General features: G+C 43.4%; 1 protein-coding gene across 1 annotated transcript; it reads left to right on the top strand.

Moving 5' to 3' along the window:
• The first annotated feature begins 472 nt into the window (after window positions 1-472).
• Window positions 473-11,260, top strand: cwc22 (CWC22 spliceosome associated protein homolog). Its single transcript, XM_079230470.1, has 20 exons — window positions 473-513; window positions 1,472-1,528; window positions 1,622-1,848; window positions 2,577-2,800; window positions 3,234-3,506; window positions 4,008-4,136; window positions 4,324-4,492; window positions 5,065-5,118; window positions 5,260-5,395; window positions 5,543-5,749; window positions 5,835-5,897; window positions 5,982-6,077; window positions 6,359-6,440; window positions 6,947-7,007; window positions 8,342-8,419; window positions 8,958-9,110; window positions 9,223-9,350; window positions 9,465-9,566; window positions 10,100-10,263; window positions 10,390-11,260. Exons 2-20 carry the CDS (start codon window positions 1,474-1,476, stop codon window positions 11,079-11,081), a joined length of 3,093 nt encoding a protein of 1,030 aa, XP_079086596.1. The 5' UTR covers window positions 473-513; window positions 1,472-1,473; the 3' UTR covers window positions 11,082-11,260.
• Window positions 11,261-14,604: the final 3,344 nt, after the last annotated feature.

Here is a 14,604-nt window from a genome sequence, read left to right as displayed (position 1 = left end):
TTTTTTACAGATTTTACCTACAAAACCAATAGTATGCCTATTGTGCATCATTATAGAGTAAATTACACTTTGACTGACATTTCAACTCCTTTCAGTACTTTATGCATTACCTACACTTTTTAGAATAGCATTTAGTTGCTTTTTCAAATGTACCCTGCATTTGTATTTTGATTGCCACACACAGAAACTTTTTCAGAAGTTCAAACCGCAATAGTTCATTTTCTTTTGCCTTTTTCCCGGTTTTATGTGTATATATTTAGACCGATTTACAAAAGATATTCTAGTGTTTTCCTATACATTAAAATATTAATAGACGACTCACATTGTGAAAGTAAGTATTTTTACCACCAGAGGGCGATAGAATATAAAGCCATTACATTCAAGCAGTCTGTGGTCTTTTATTGTGAAATCCGGAAGCTATCCGTTACCCGGAAGTATTTAAGTTATTGTAGGAAGTTTTCCGCCATAAGAACGTCACTGATTTAACGGACAAAAAAAGCGGAAAACAGAACGGTAAGAGGACATTAAAAGACACAGATAAACGGATAGAGTTTCTCTTCAAAGTTGCAGACTACAAAGTCTCGAGGTTTCACCGACAAATAACTAGCATCTTAGGTACCTAGCTGGAGCTAAAGTAAGATTAGCTCTCTAGCTTATTTAAGCTCATCCAAACACACATGGCGATACAACAGACATGGTCTTTGGAGTTTTGGTTGAGTATAAACGGGTTATAATGTTATAATAACTGGCCCCGTGACTAATTGGAGCGTTTTTATTTATTTAATGTAAATTATGTCAAAGACACATACTGGTGTTTTCTTTTCCTGTACGTTAGCTACAGGTAGATCGAGCGTAAACTTTTATTAATGTATTTTAAGGGGTTGAATAGCCCAAAAGCAAAATACAAACAATACCCTTTATACCTGCTGTAGTTTGTATTTTGTAGAAATATTTGTCTCTGAGACATTGAGTCGACACAGACAATGATTGGGAACAACAGAAGTGTCTTTACATGAAGCTGGGACGATCATCCGAGTAATCGATAAAGTGATCGACAGAAAACATTTTGGCAGCTATTTTGAAAATCATAAAATGAGCATGTGAAGTTAAAGACCAAATACTTGTATGATCACAGCTTCCTAAATGTGAGAATGTAGTGCTTTCATTCTCATGCATGTAAACGGATGAACTGTCGAGTTTGATGACTGTTCGTTGAACATAATTTTTTTTTTTTAAATAAAGACATCATCTTGTGCTTCAGACAGTTGTTATTACATTTTCACTGATGTCATCGCAACAATACTGTTAGCTTAACTCTTCAAATGTGAAGCTATTGTGAAAATGTATTACAACTATTAACATCTACTTAGAAGTCACATTCACATTAGCATGTTTCCTGCTGTCTAAAATCCTCACAGAGCTCCTGTGATGGAAAAAACCCAGCAGCCGTTGAAGTATTTTATTTTTTCAGGTATGGACTCTCCAGGCAGAAGTCCCAGTCCCATTCCTGCGCAAAAAGAACAAAGTGGTGAGTAAAAGCGTCTGTAACTGTTTTTATGTTGTAACGGTGGCAATACTAGTGGCTGTTGTTTTGACATCCATCTAATAATGCTGTCTTCAGGACCGTCAGAAGACGAGTCCAGTGCCGCAGCAGAGAAGCCTCAACAGACCGACTCGGTTGACAAAGAGAAGTCGCCTCCTCAAGCCAGTCCCGCGGGCCGCTCCCCCTCCGGGAGCCCGGCCTCCGGCAGTGGTGCCGCCAGCAGCTCAGACGACGACACCAGCAGCAGCGAGGATGAACATAGTGGTGCACTGAGGAAGTTAAGGAGCAGTGTGGCTCAGATCAAAGTAAGCAAGGGTTAATGTTGACGTTACTGGCATGTCATGTGTTTACACTGATATACTGATTACGGTCGACTTCCTGCTAAGGAAGTTTGGTGCCCACAATCATGTTTCGGGCCAGGGTTTGAACAACTTCTGCTGGAGAAACTCAATTTTGTTTAGCTGGCTGGCTATGTGGACTTTTACACTTATGCATGTACAGAAATAACATGTGAAAGGAAGCAGTGTTGCAAGAAATATCATCGCGTCTCGTGTGTATGACGGGATATTGGCATTGATTCGAAGGAGCCTCTCAAAATGTATCCATCCATTTTGTGCTACTTATGTGTGGGCCAGGGTCACAGGGGCTGCATGCTCAGCACTGGAGTCGAGATGGCCCGCTCACAACAATGCTTTCTAGCTCTTCCTGGTGGATTCCACGGTGCTCCCTGGCCAGATGAGATGGAGTCTTTGTCTCTGTCCAAATTTATTGAAAAGTGATATTTGTTATCAATCCCTAATTGATTCACAACATGTGTTTATCTTATTGAATATTCTGACACACAGAGCATTTAGCCCTTTTAAAAATATATTTTGCTCTCCAACTAGTCTGCTGGCTCACACCTACATGTTCAGCCCTCTTTTGTAGGCTGGACAAGTCCGGCAAGTCTATCATTCAGGGACAATCCGGATTCTGTAACATGACCAAAGACTGAAGAAATACTGCTGACACTGTTTTCTTATTTGATGTTTAGAGATCAAGATCCAAGTCCGTGTCCAGAGAAAGAGACCGATCCATATCAAGAGAGCGAGACCGATCCAGGTCCAGAGAGCGAGACGGATCCCGGGGACGGGACAGGTCCAGGTCCCGATCTCGATCTAGAGAGAGAGACGGATCAAGATCCAGAGGACGAGACAGATCCAGGTCCAGAGAGAGAGACTGGGACCGGGGGCGCTACGACAGAGGACGCTATACACGGTAGAGGACAGACGCACACCGCTTTTTATTGGCTTGTAAACTTCTGCTGAGTAACTTTTTATTCGTTTAGAATTAGGTGATCAATATGTTCAAGACTCTGTGAAACCGTTTTTTTTTTTTACCGCATGACACAGGATCCTTTGTTACATTACTGACTGACATGTAACAAACAGCTTTAATTAAGGTAGTAACAATATTGTTCATTATGCAAATTGTCTATTTTTACTCAAATACTGACTACGTTGACTCTCTTTCCATTTCAATAGATACAAAGTTTTTACACCTGGTTTTAGAAACAGTTTCTTTCCAGAAGACCGTGTCTCCTTCATGGTGACGCGGCGTGGCATAAGTAAACTTATACCGTTACCAGACCAGTTTAGACTTGAGAGTTGTTTTTGAAGTCGCTTTGTCTCCTCTTCTGTCCTCCGCCCAGGGACCGCTATGATGATCGGCGTGACGATAGGGACGGGCGTGACGATTGGGACGGGCGTGACCGGTGGACCAATCGGGATGCCGAGTCGGATCACAGGAGGCGAAGACGCTCCGGCTCCCCTCCAGCAGACCGGGAGCCAGCGGCGGCAGAGGAGCCGGCGGAAAAGAAGAAGAAGAAGGAGGAGATCGACCCGATCCTGACCAGAACGGGTGGAGCTTACATCCCCCCCGCCAAGCTGCGCATGATGCAGCAGCAAATCACCGACAAGACCAGGCAAGACTATGTTTCATTATACTTTATTTTTAGACACAAGGATTGGACACCATCCTCTTAGTTTTAGTTTATTAACTCCCGTGATCACTTTCCAATCGTCCCATCAGTTTGTAGATTTACTTTCGTTCTTCCAGGAAACTATTTCCACAGTAAACATTTATGTATGACATTTATGACACGATCTCTGACATGCGTCAAACCCGACCTGATTCAAGGCAGAGGGAATTTTTTAGAAATTATAGCGAGACTCAGCCCAATCGGTTTGGGTGAATATTGTTATTTAATGCACCGCTGGATGCCTGATTTATAATAAATTAAATAAAAACATGAACGCACCACCCTGCAGCATAAACCCCAACAATAATGCAACACTCGGCTGCAGTTTTAATCAAACTTATAGCTGGGGATCGACCCGGTTCTGCCTCTACACCTGAGACGTGCAACTGAAATCTCGACTGTGTATTTATACGACCCCCGTATCGTTTTTGTTGTCCTGTGCAGCCTCGCCTATCAGAGGATGAGCTGGGAGGCCCTGAAGAAGTCCATCAACGGTCTGATCAACAAAGTCAACGTGTCCAACATCGTCCACATCATCCAGGAGCTGCTGCAGGAGAACATCGTCAGGGGAAGGTGAACAATGGACCGCAGCAACATGAAGCTTCACATTCATACTCGATGGCTACTTTACTGAAAACGGATGCTTCCTGATTAGCGTGATTGATAGAAGAAAGTGTATTCCACTGGAGGTCATGTCTGTCTGACTGACTGTCTCCCTCCCTGACTTCCTGCCGTACCCGTCTGCCTGTCTGTCTCCCAGGGGTCTGCTGTCTCGCTCGGTGCTGCAGGCTCAGGCGGCGTCGCCGACCTTCACTCACGTTTATTCTGCCGTCGTCGCCATCATCAACTCCAAGTTCCCTCAGATTGGAGAGCTGATCCTGAAACGCCTCATCCTGGCCTTCAGGAGGAGCTACCGCCGCAACCTCAAGGTACCTGTCTGTCTGTCTGTCTCAACAACACAGTGAAGGTTTAGTTGGTCAGTAACGTTAACTCTGATTTCCCTATTCTCATACAGTTAGGAGACGATAAGATGCTGCAAAAGTAACCGTTAACATTTTTTAATTGAAAAGCTTTTCTCCGTTTGTCAGACAGTAGGTAACCTTCATCAACACCATTTAGCTCGACTTAAGGTTATGTTTCGTAGTGCATTGAACCTTTCTGTTTATTCAATTGAAAAACTAATGGTGAGATTCCCAAAGTATTCCCACCTCTACTAAGGTGACAGAGGTGAACATTATTTATCTTGAGCAAAGTAGCCATTGAGGATGAATGTGAAGCTTCATGTTGCTGCGTTGCATTAAATTATTCTGGAAGGTTTTGAACCCAGTCCACCGAACTACTGATAACATCTGTACTGTCCGTCTAAAAGATGTTTAAGATTAGATTTGTTTTCACAGCCGGTTCTTGACAATACGTTTGAATTGTGCTTCCTATCATTATAGACTTTGACCGTATTAGTCCAAGTAATCTATTAAAACCAGTCTGTCATTTTGTTTTCCAGCAACAGTGCCTGACAGCCTCGAAGTTTGTGGCACATCTCATCAACCAGAACGTGGTACGTCCTCCTGTCTGACTTATTACTAATATTATTAGTAATAATATTAACAGAAGGTTTGAGTGTTTGTGTTCAGCTCTAATAAAGTGTGTTTACTCCTCTCTCTCTCTCTCTGTCGGCTCCGTTGTCTCTCGCCCTCAGGCCCACGAGGTTCTTTGTCTGGAGATGCTCACTCTGCTGCTGGAGCGGCCGACTGACGACAGCGTGGAGGTCTCCATCGCCTTCCTGAAGGAGTGTGGACTCAAACTGACCGAGGTGTCCCCGCGAGGAATCAACGGTAGCCACTTAAACATGATGCTTGTCTCGCACGCACAAAATATCTGAACCTGAACCGTTAAACTAACAGTAATGCGTTTCCTTTTGTAATTAAAATCGATCCTGAATATCAGCACAATTCAAAACCTGACCGTCTATCTCTTGTCAGCCATATTTGAGCGTCTCAGGAACGTCCTCCACGAGTCGGCCATTGATAAGAGGGTCCAGTACATGATCGAGGTGATGTTCGCCATCAGGAAGGATGGTTTCAAAGATCATCCAGTGATCACAGAGGGCCTGGACCTGGTGGACGAGGGAGACCAGTTCACCCACATGCTGCCGCTGGACGACGAGTACAACACCGAAGACATCCTCAGTAAGACCTCTACTGACTCTACACGTCTCTCTGAGGAAAGACGTCTGTATATGTAACTCTAACGTGTGTGTTTATGTTCACTCAGATGTGTTTAAGATGGACCCAGACTTCCTGGAGAGCGAGGAGAAATACAAAACCATTAAAAGAGGTCAGAATGCACACAAACATCCAACCAGCCAATCAGCTGTCACTTCCCTCTCAGTTTAACCAATCGGCTGTCACCTCCCGACAGATATCCTGGACGAGGGCAGCAGCGACTCGGGGGAGGAGGGCGATGGCAGCGACGAAGATGAAGACGATGATGAAGAGAAAGCGGAGGAGGAAGGAGGTGAGACAGACGGTTTTGAAAATGGTTGTATATTGTCATCTGTGGCTCTGGTGATGTCATCAGGGTCAGGGTCAGGATCCAGTGTTTTGTGAGTACTATTGGCACCAAGAATCTGAGTCTTTAAATTGTTTAAGGAATAGTTTTACTTCTTTTTTCAACTCACTGACCATGTTTACTGTTCAAAACTCTGACAAATTAATATCTCATATTAATCAATATTCTGGTAGGAACCTGATTTTAACACAATATTAAAGTAGCTCTTCTTTCTCTCTTTCCTTTAGATGAGAAGATCACCATCTTTGATCAGACAGAAGTCAACCTGGTTGCTTTCAGAAGAACCATCTACCTTGCTATCCAGTCCAGGTACACACACACACACACACACACACACACACACACACACACACACACACACACACACACACACACACACACACACACACACACACACACACACACACACACACACACACACACACACACACACACACACACACACACACACACACACACACACACACACACACACACACACACACACACACACACACACACACACACACACAGAGGAACACAGAGGAACACAGAGGAACACAGAGGAACACAGTTGTCTCTCAGGGTGTTGGCAGTTATTTACAGCTCCTTCTATATTTGATGGACTTGGACTAATATTTAAAGCTGTGTTTAAATCTTGCGTGTGTGTGTTTGTAGCCTAGTTACCATGGTTTCATTGTAGAGCGGCTCACAGGTTTGGAGAACAGGATGAAACGATGAAACAGATTGAGAAAATGACACAAAAAGCAACACACCCACCCACAGCCTGAGCTCACTGATGTACTTTTACTAATTGATTTTTTTTTTGTCTGCAGTTTGGACTTTGAGGAGTGCGCTCACAAGCTGATCAAGATGGACTTTCCTGACAGCCAGACGGTAAGTCCACACACACACACACACACACACACACACATACATACATACACACACACACGGCAGATTTAAAAAGCCTCAGTGACGTAAACGCACACAGATTAAGGTAAATATATTTTTCTCTTCGTTTCTCCACTGAGGATAAATCTGAAAATAATGTGGAAGAATAAAACAAGTGGACACAGCTTTAAATAAACAGTAGACAGTCGATTCATAGAAGTGTTGGCACAACAGCTGGAGGTAAAAATTAATCAATCGATCAATAGAATTAATGTGCAACTACTGTGACAATCAGTTTAAAGATATTTCAATTAATTTATGAAACAAAACACTGAACTTCTAAAATATGAGGAATGATTTCCCTTTTGCTATGGCACTGCTGACCAGAAGGTGGCGCTGATGAACTAGTTGATAATTACTAAAAGATAAAGAAGGAGAAGGAGAAGAAGAGTGCGTGTGCGTGCGTGCGTGTGTGTGTGTGTGTGTGTGTGTGGGTCAGAGCGGACGACCTTGTCAGCCAGGGTTTCATCAGCATCGGAACTGAATCACTCGACGCAGCAGCTGGAAACTCACACCGACTGACGGAGATGTTGATGGAAGAAGAAAGGAAAAAAAAAAAGCACATTTCTATTTAATCACACATATTTACCTCAAAAAGAAAAACAAGACTTCTGAATGTTAATCAGTTGGACCAAGAAGACCTTAGACGCCTCGTCGGGGACCACATTCCTGTGGAGGACACACAACCATCGAATGTGTTTCAATGAAAACAAGAATAATTATGTAAAAACAAACTATCACAAATCGTATCTCAATCAATTCTTGTGTCTGTCAGAAATAATCCCAGTTACATCTCTCAGCCCCCAGTTATTATGTTATGTTTGGTAACTATAACTAAACGCCAATCTTTCTTCATGGAAACGCCCATTCAGACTAAAAGTTTATAAAATAGATTTTAAATAGCATCTTTTCCAGCATGTTTTTGGGAAAGAGGTCGGCGTTTTGAAGGCGTGTCGTGCGAGACGGGCGCTGACCGCCACCGATGTGACCGATGTCACCACAGCTGCTCTCGACACGCGGTCAAACCGAAGCGTCTCTGGGATTTCACACCTGGCCGCTGCACTCACATTCACATCATTTGACCTTTAACCTCATTTAACGCGGCGCTCCCAGAGAACGTCCTGCCGGTCGAGAAGCCTGAACATGAACGAACGGACGCGTTTTCAAAATGAGAACTATACACAACCACGACTGCACAATATGATTTGATAAACGTGACGTGATCTTTAATGTGCCATGTTGTGTATTCAGAATATTTGTTCTGTTTGTGTGAACAGAAGGAGCTTTGTAACATGATCCTGGACTGCTGCGCCCAACAGAGAACCTACGAGAAGTTCTTTGGTCTGCTGGCCGGGGTGAGACGGGAAGCTCTTCTTTCTTGTGGTTTCTATCAATTTCGATAGTCTGTGTGTCCAGGTTCTGAGATTTCCCCCACTGGAGCTGAAGGAAATGAAGTTTGTGGTGCTCATTGTTTTAGGAAAATTCCATTTAAAAAGAAAAGTTATTTCTTTCCAGATACAGTTACTTTGGATAACCCAAAACATTTGTTACATCACATCAGTGGTCTGGAACGATGCATAACATGAATAAAGAGCAACAATATTAAAAGTACTTTTATTTTGTTTTTCTGGTGGTGTTCTTGAGTACATCAAACGTGGCATACAGACCAGATATTTAATATTTAAATACGTGTCAGGCAGGCGGTGCACCTTTCTTATCACGGTTGATTAACTGCCCTGTGATGCGATGTTTCATCATCGGGTTTCAGTCTGGCGAGCCTCCCAACGCGATGAGCGACACACGATCGGGTGCGGATTGATTTCCGTTCGGTCCGTGGAAGCCATCTGAAATCCTGCCGAACCGCGTGCAACTTTTGTGTCTTTTTGTCTTCAGCGGTTCTGTCTGCTGAAGAAGGAGTACATGGAGAGTTTTGAGGGGATTTTCGCGGAGCAGTACGAAACCATTCACCGGCTGGAGACCAACAAGCTGAGGAACGTGGCTCGGCTGTTCGCTCACCTGCTCTACACGGACTCTGTGCCCTGGAGTGTAAGGACACACACACACACATGAACCTGGTTGTTCTTTCTGATTGATTTTTTTCCTCAGAATTCTTGGTTCTCTCTCTCTGCTGTCTTTCTGAGTGTCTCTTCACCACCAGGTGCTGGAGTCCGTTCATATGAGCGAGGATACCACGACGTCGTCCAGCAGGATCTTTGTTAAGATCCTTTTCCAGGAGCTCTGTGCCTACATGGGCCTCCCCAGACTCAACCAGAGGCTCAAAGACCCGTACGCACACACACGCACACACACACTCTGGAACATGAAGTTTTCTGTCTCTGCAAAGATAAATGAAGATTATAACACGCATATTAAGCTGCAAACTGTGTGTGTGTGTTTCAGAACTCTGCAGCCGTACTTTGAAGGTCTCTTCCCTCGCGATAATCCCAGAAATACTCGCTTCGCCATCAACTTCTTCACCTCTATCGGGCTGGGAGGCCTGACGTAAGAACACACACACACACACACACACACACACACACACACTATACTGTGGCCAGTGTACAATTCAGCCAAAAATGGGAGGGCGCTCGAATGTTTAAGCCATATGTGATTGTTGAACATCTCATTCCTAAACTCTGGGTGTAAATCTGGTTTTATGTTTTAGATCTATAAATTAAAAGTGTGATTGTGCCTTAATAATTGGTAAATGTCTATTTTAGCCAAGACTTTCGTTTTCCCATCTAGCCATGTCCCGGCATTGGAAGATCTTTGATATAATAAATAATTGTAGTTTGTATCGTCGGGTAAAACAGGCATTACATTGCATGCAAGTTCAACACAAAAAAGGTTATGTTTGGAAGAAAAATAAATTAACAATCTGAATTGTTTGATAGATGCTTAGTATCATTTTACTTTGTAAAATTGTAATATTTTCTTTATTTTTATTTGATTACAAAACAAATGTGTGTCATTCTGTCCGAACGTTTGCATGGATGTTCAAACATTTCTCACGCACATAATACTTTCTCTCTCAGGGACGAGTTGAGGGAACATTTGAAGAACGCTCCCAAGATTATCATGACTCAGAACCAGGAAGTGGAATCCTCTGACTCCTCCTCCTCTTCATCATCCTCCTCGTCTGACTCCTCCTCCTCAGATTCCTCCAGCGACTCAGATTCCTCTGACTCCAGCAGCTCAGGTACATCCATATTATTTCATTAAAAGTGAATCTAAATGCATGTTGTTGTTTTTTTTAAATCTGTAAATGTTCTTTTTCGGAAACATCTAAGTAATATGCATTTTATTTTCCCCTCTTGTCCTCCAGACTCGGACAGCAAACGCAAAAAGAAGAAGAGAAAAGTACAAAGCGAGAAGATGAAGAAGAAGAAAGAGGAGGATAAGAAGAAGAAAAAGAAGAAGGACAAACAGTCAGACAAGAAGCGAGTCGGACGCAAGAACGACGACGACGAGGACGAGGACGATGACAGCGGCGACGAGAAGCATGCGACGAAGGAGAAAGGCCTTTTGCATCAGGTGAAGGAGTGGGAGCGTGCACGTGAGGCGGAGGGGCGTGCACGTGAGGCGGAGGTACGTGAGCGTGCACGTGAGGCGGAGGTGCGTGAGCGTGCACGTGAGGCGGAGGGGCGTGAGCGTGCACGTGAGGCGGAGGGCCGTGCACGTCCACGTGAGGCGGAGGGCCGTGCACGTCCACGTGAGGCGGAGGGCCGTGCACGTGAGGCCACCCGCCGGGGCAGACGGGATGAAAGGGCTGAGGAGGAAGAGGAGGAGGAGGAGGAAGAGGATAGGAGGAGACGCAAAATGGACTTTCAAGGCCGACAAAGAGACGGAGAGAGTGAGAGAGACAGAGGGAGGGACGGAGAGAGAGAGCGAGCGAGGGACAGAGAGACTGAGGAGAAGAGAGAGGGCGAGAGAGAGCGAGACAAGCCAAAGGAGAGAGAGAGGAATAAAGAGAACCGAGACAGGAACAGGGAGCGAGAGGAGAAGAGGAGGAGGTGAAACGGCAGTGATGGACTGACGGCTGACATCTTTCCCTTCCCGTCATCCCTCGCTCCGGTGCCTCGTCCCGTCGTCACTCTGGGTGTTTGGGATTTGGGACTTTGGGACTTCTCATGTCTATCTCTTGACTTAATCTGTCTGTCTGTATTTTCTATTATAAATCTTTGTTGTTGATGAAATTTTTGGAGAAAAAAAACTAAAAACATTAAAGTTGCTTTCAATGTTTTTTAAAAATCAGTTTCAACTGTTTTCTTCTCCTGACCAATATTTAGGACTCAATCGATCAGCGAAAACAGCATCTATCTTTTTAAATGTTCTATTCAACATCACTACTACTGCAGTTTGTATTATTTAATACTATAATTACTTATTTCTCACTAACTTTTAATCGTGATCTCAACAGGAAGGCAAACACTGTTGGTCAAAATGCCTGCTTTGCATATTCTGAGCCGAGCTGTTGGCTCCTCTGCAAAGAGCAGACTGAGGAAGAGTGTAATGTAGCTCTTCCTCCTGCAGCTCTGATGCTTCAGTGTTAAGATCAGCGACAGATCCTCTGAGCGGGAATGTTTCAATGTCAAATTAGCCTTCTTGCTTCCAACATTAACGTTTTATAGTTTATCATTATACATCTTTTGAATACAGTAAATATGTCAATGTGACCAGGAGTTGCTATGGCACCAAAATATTGCTCTAAGAATAGACATTTAGTCAAAGTCGCTTGTTAGCTTTCTTGGGTGTTTGCGCTGGACTTCTTGACCAGGAACTTCCTACGCTAACAAGCTACATGCTAATAAGCATATTTCTGCAAAATGTTGGATGTATGAGTTTGTAAAACTAGTGGGAGCAGCTGTTTAAACAATGTCCAAACATTTGGGGAGGCCAGTTGATCTGAACAGAGAAACAAAGGTAGCACAGACGGGTGAAGACCATCTGGACCTCAGGTACCTGTGTGTGTGTGTGTGTGTGTGTGTGTGTGTGTGTGTGTGTGTGTGTGTGTGTGTGTGTGTGTGTGTGTGTGTGTGTGTGTGTGTGTGTGTGTGTGTGTGTGTGTGTGTGTGTGTGTGTGTGTTGTCTTGTCTTACACACAGTTTCAGGTTTCACCACATGACACTGGAAGGTACAGGTTGTTGAAGGCAGCATTTTTGTTAACAGTAAACAGTCTCGGCGCACACACACACACACACACACACACACACACACACACACACACACACACACATTGACACTGACGGAGGCTCACTCGGCCCACTATTATCATTCTACATACTTCTTACTGATTTGGGACAACCCATAACCAGTTGTGGAACATTTATGACTAATATTGGACTTGAGTAGTTCCCTTTTATGCTACTTTGTACTTGCACTCTTTTTATTATTCATAAAATACAATCAACTAATAAATTATTAAAGGTTTTGGATCAAGAGGGCAGCAGTGCAAAGAGTAGTTGAAATGCATTATTGCATCAATATTTTTTTATGTAATATACATGTGAAATGGGCCATTCTGCTTTTACTTTTGGAAATTGAACTGACTTTGATGCCAACACTTTTTGCTTGCGTAAGATTTTTGAATGCGTGACCTCTACTTTTGACATCTTTTTAAAGTATTTTTACACTCTGCTATTCTTCTGCTTTGACCTGACTGTGGGTTGTGAGTCAAATCGTACTAAACTGAAGTTGTTTTCAGTACCTTCTGACTGAACACCTACTTTGTTCTCTGTAACCGACATTAATACACAGTGGTGTATGCCGCTGGTTTGAGGATTTTACTCGTCATTATCAAAGCACACTTGCAATTATTATCCTTTATTATAGCTTATTTATTAGTTTTTGGGACACGGCTATTAGCTCGTAGTTTAAACCACTGAGGTTACTGCACAGCAAGTGAGAACGTTGCACCAGCACCTTTAAAGCTCGCTGATTAACATGTAGCTTTATATTTACACAAAGTACAAATGTTCACATCTGACCTTCAGCTACAAAGAGAGGAAGCATTGTTTTCCATCAGAATATCAAACTGTTCATTTAGAAAGAAGCACTGTTGACTGGCGCGCTGCACAGGAAGTGATTCAGAAAGTTTGGTCCATACTGGAATTTATCAGCTCAAATCTGTGTGTCCCCACTGGTTTTTATCATCTTTGTGTTTGTGCTTTAGAGGTGAGTTATCTCTCTCTCTCTCTCTCTCTCTCTCCCCCCCCCCCTCCCTCTCTCCTTGTACAACCTTGATGTTCAAGGTGAGGGGAGAGGGAGATGTGTGTCTGTGTAAGTGGGTCGCTGCAGTGCTGGACTGTGATTGGCTGGACGTCCTGAGGAGCAGATGAACTGGATTGGTTTGCTGCGATTGCAAATGGAGGAACAGATCCACTGGGACCTGTGAGCTGCAAGGAACTCTGGGAAACCACAGCAAGAGGTGGGAGTGGGGGTTGAGGGTACAGTCGGAGGACTGTGCTGGATCACTGAGAAGATGATCGCCATCTTTTAAATTCTATTATGTACCCTAGATTTGTCAAACATGTCGGGCTGGATTTGTAACTATTTACGAAATGACAAGCGAATTTCAATATTTCAATATTTCACAGCATGTAAACGTTGTGAAGCTTCAATGAAGGATCGCAAAATGTTAGTAAAACCTGCAGCTACATATTTCCTTTTGGCCACTTGGGGGCAGAAGAAACAAGCTGTGAACACAACGCTGACATATTATCAGGTGAAATGTTGCGCAAATGTTCGCTTATTTATGCATCTAGCAGTTACAGATTAAAGTTATTATTCAGCTGTATTTGTGTCCACCTTTTAGCTCCACTTTTGGTCCCTACCAACTCTTGAGGGAATCATCTGTCTCTTTAGCTGCTAAATGCTCCACTATGTTCACCAGCTAGTCTCCAACTCGTGTTGCTTATATACTGATTGAAGCCACTTGAATGAAACTGAAAAAGTACGGAACGACCCTTTAAAGTTGTGTTTTTGTTGACGTCCAGTGGCTTAGCTTCTCCCCATGCTGCGGTGAAGTAGAGGTGTTCCCCATGACTCTGTGGCATCACTGTCGGGTGTGTTTACAGCTCAACAAAACACCCCTCTGACCACACCCAGACGGGAAGCAGACGGCAAGAAAATAAATAAAAATAAATGCTCACAAATATGTTTCATTTCTGAAACAAACAGAACAAGGTTCAGTAATTGTTTAGCACAGCTAGTTTTAGCAAACGTTACTCAAACAGAAGGATATAGTGCATTTGTTGGGAACCTGACAACATGTCTGTGCTTCAGAGAGACAGACAGGCAGATGTGTCTCTCAGAGCAGCGGTGTGGAATGTCTCAGCTCTCTGACATCCTGCCTGTCTGTCTGTGGTCTGGTCATTTCCACGTCTCCACTATTCACCAGTCAAAGGTAAGGCAATAAACAATCAAAATAAATACAATATTTATGCATCATCAAGTGATCAAAACGTTTGAGTGGTGTTAGTGTATAACAAAACAAACTGCAATGTACATTTATTTTTTACAACAATTCATTGTCAGAGAA

Source organism: Taurulus bubalis, assembly GCF_910589615.1.
Source record: "Taurulus bubalis genome assembly, chromosome: 15".
In the NCBI taxonomy this organism is placed as follows: domain Eukaryota; kingdom Metazoa; phylum Chordata; class Actinopteri; order Perciformes; family Cottidae; genus Taurulus; species Taurulus bubalis.
The sequence above is the reverse complement of the archived record's forward strand: the minus strand, read 5'-3'. Positions and strand labels throughout refer to the sequence as shown.

Coding starts and splice junctions, on each gene's coding strand:
- cwc22 (XM_079230470.1), top strand. CDS start 1,474: ATGGACTCTCCAGGCAGAAGTCCCAGTCCCATTCCTGCGCAAAAAGAA. Junction 1,529..1,621: donor TGCGCAAAAAGAACAAAGTG/GTGAGTAAAAGC, acceptor TGCTGTCTTCAG/GACCGTCAGAAGACGAGTCC. Junction 8,420..8,957: donor TCTTTGGTCTGCTGGCCGGG/GTGAGACGGGAA, acceptor TTTTGTCTTCAG/CGGTTCTGTCTGCTGAAGAA.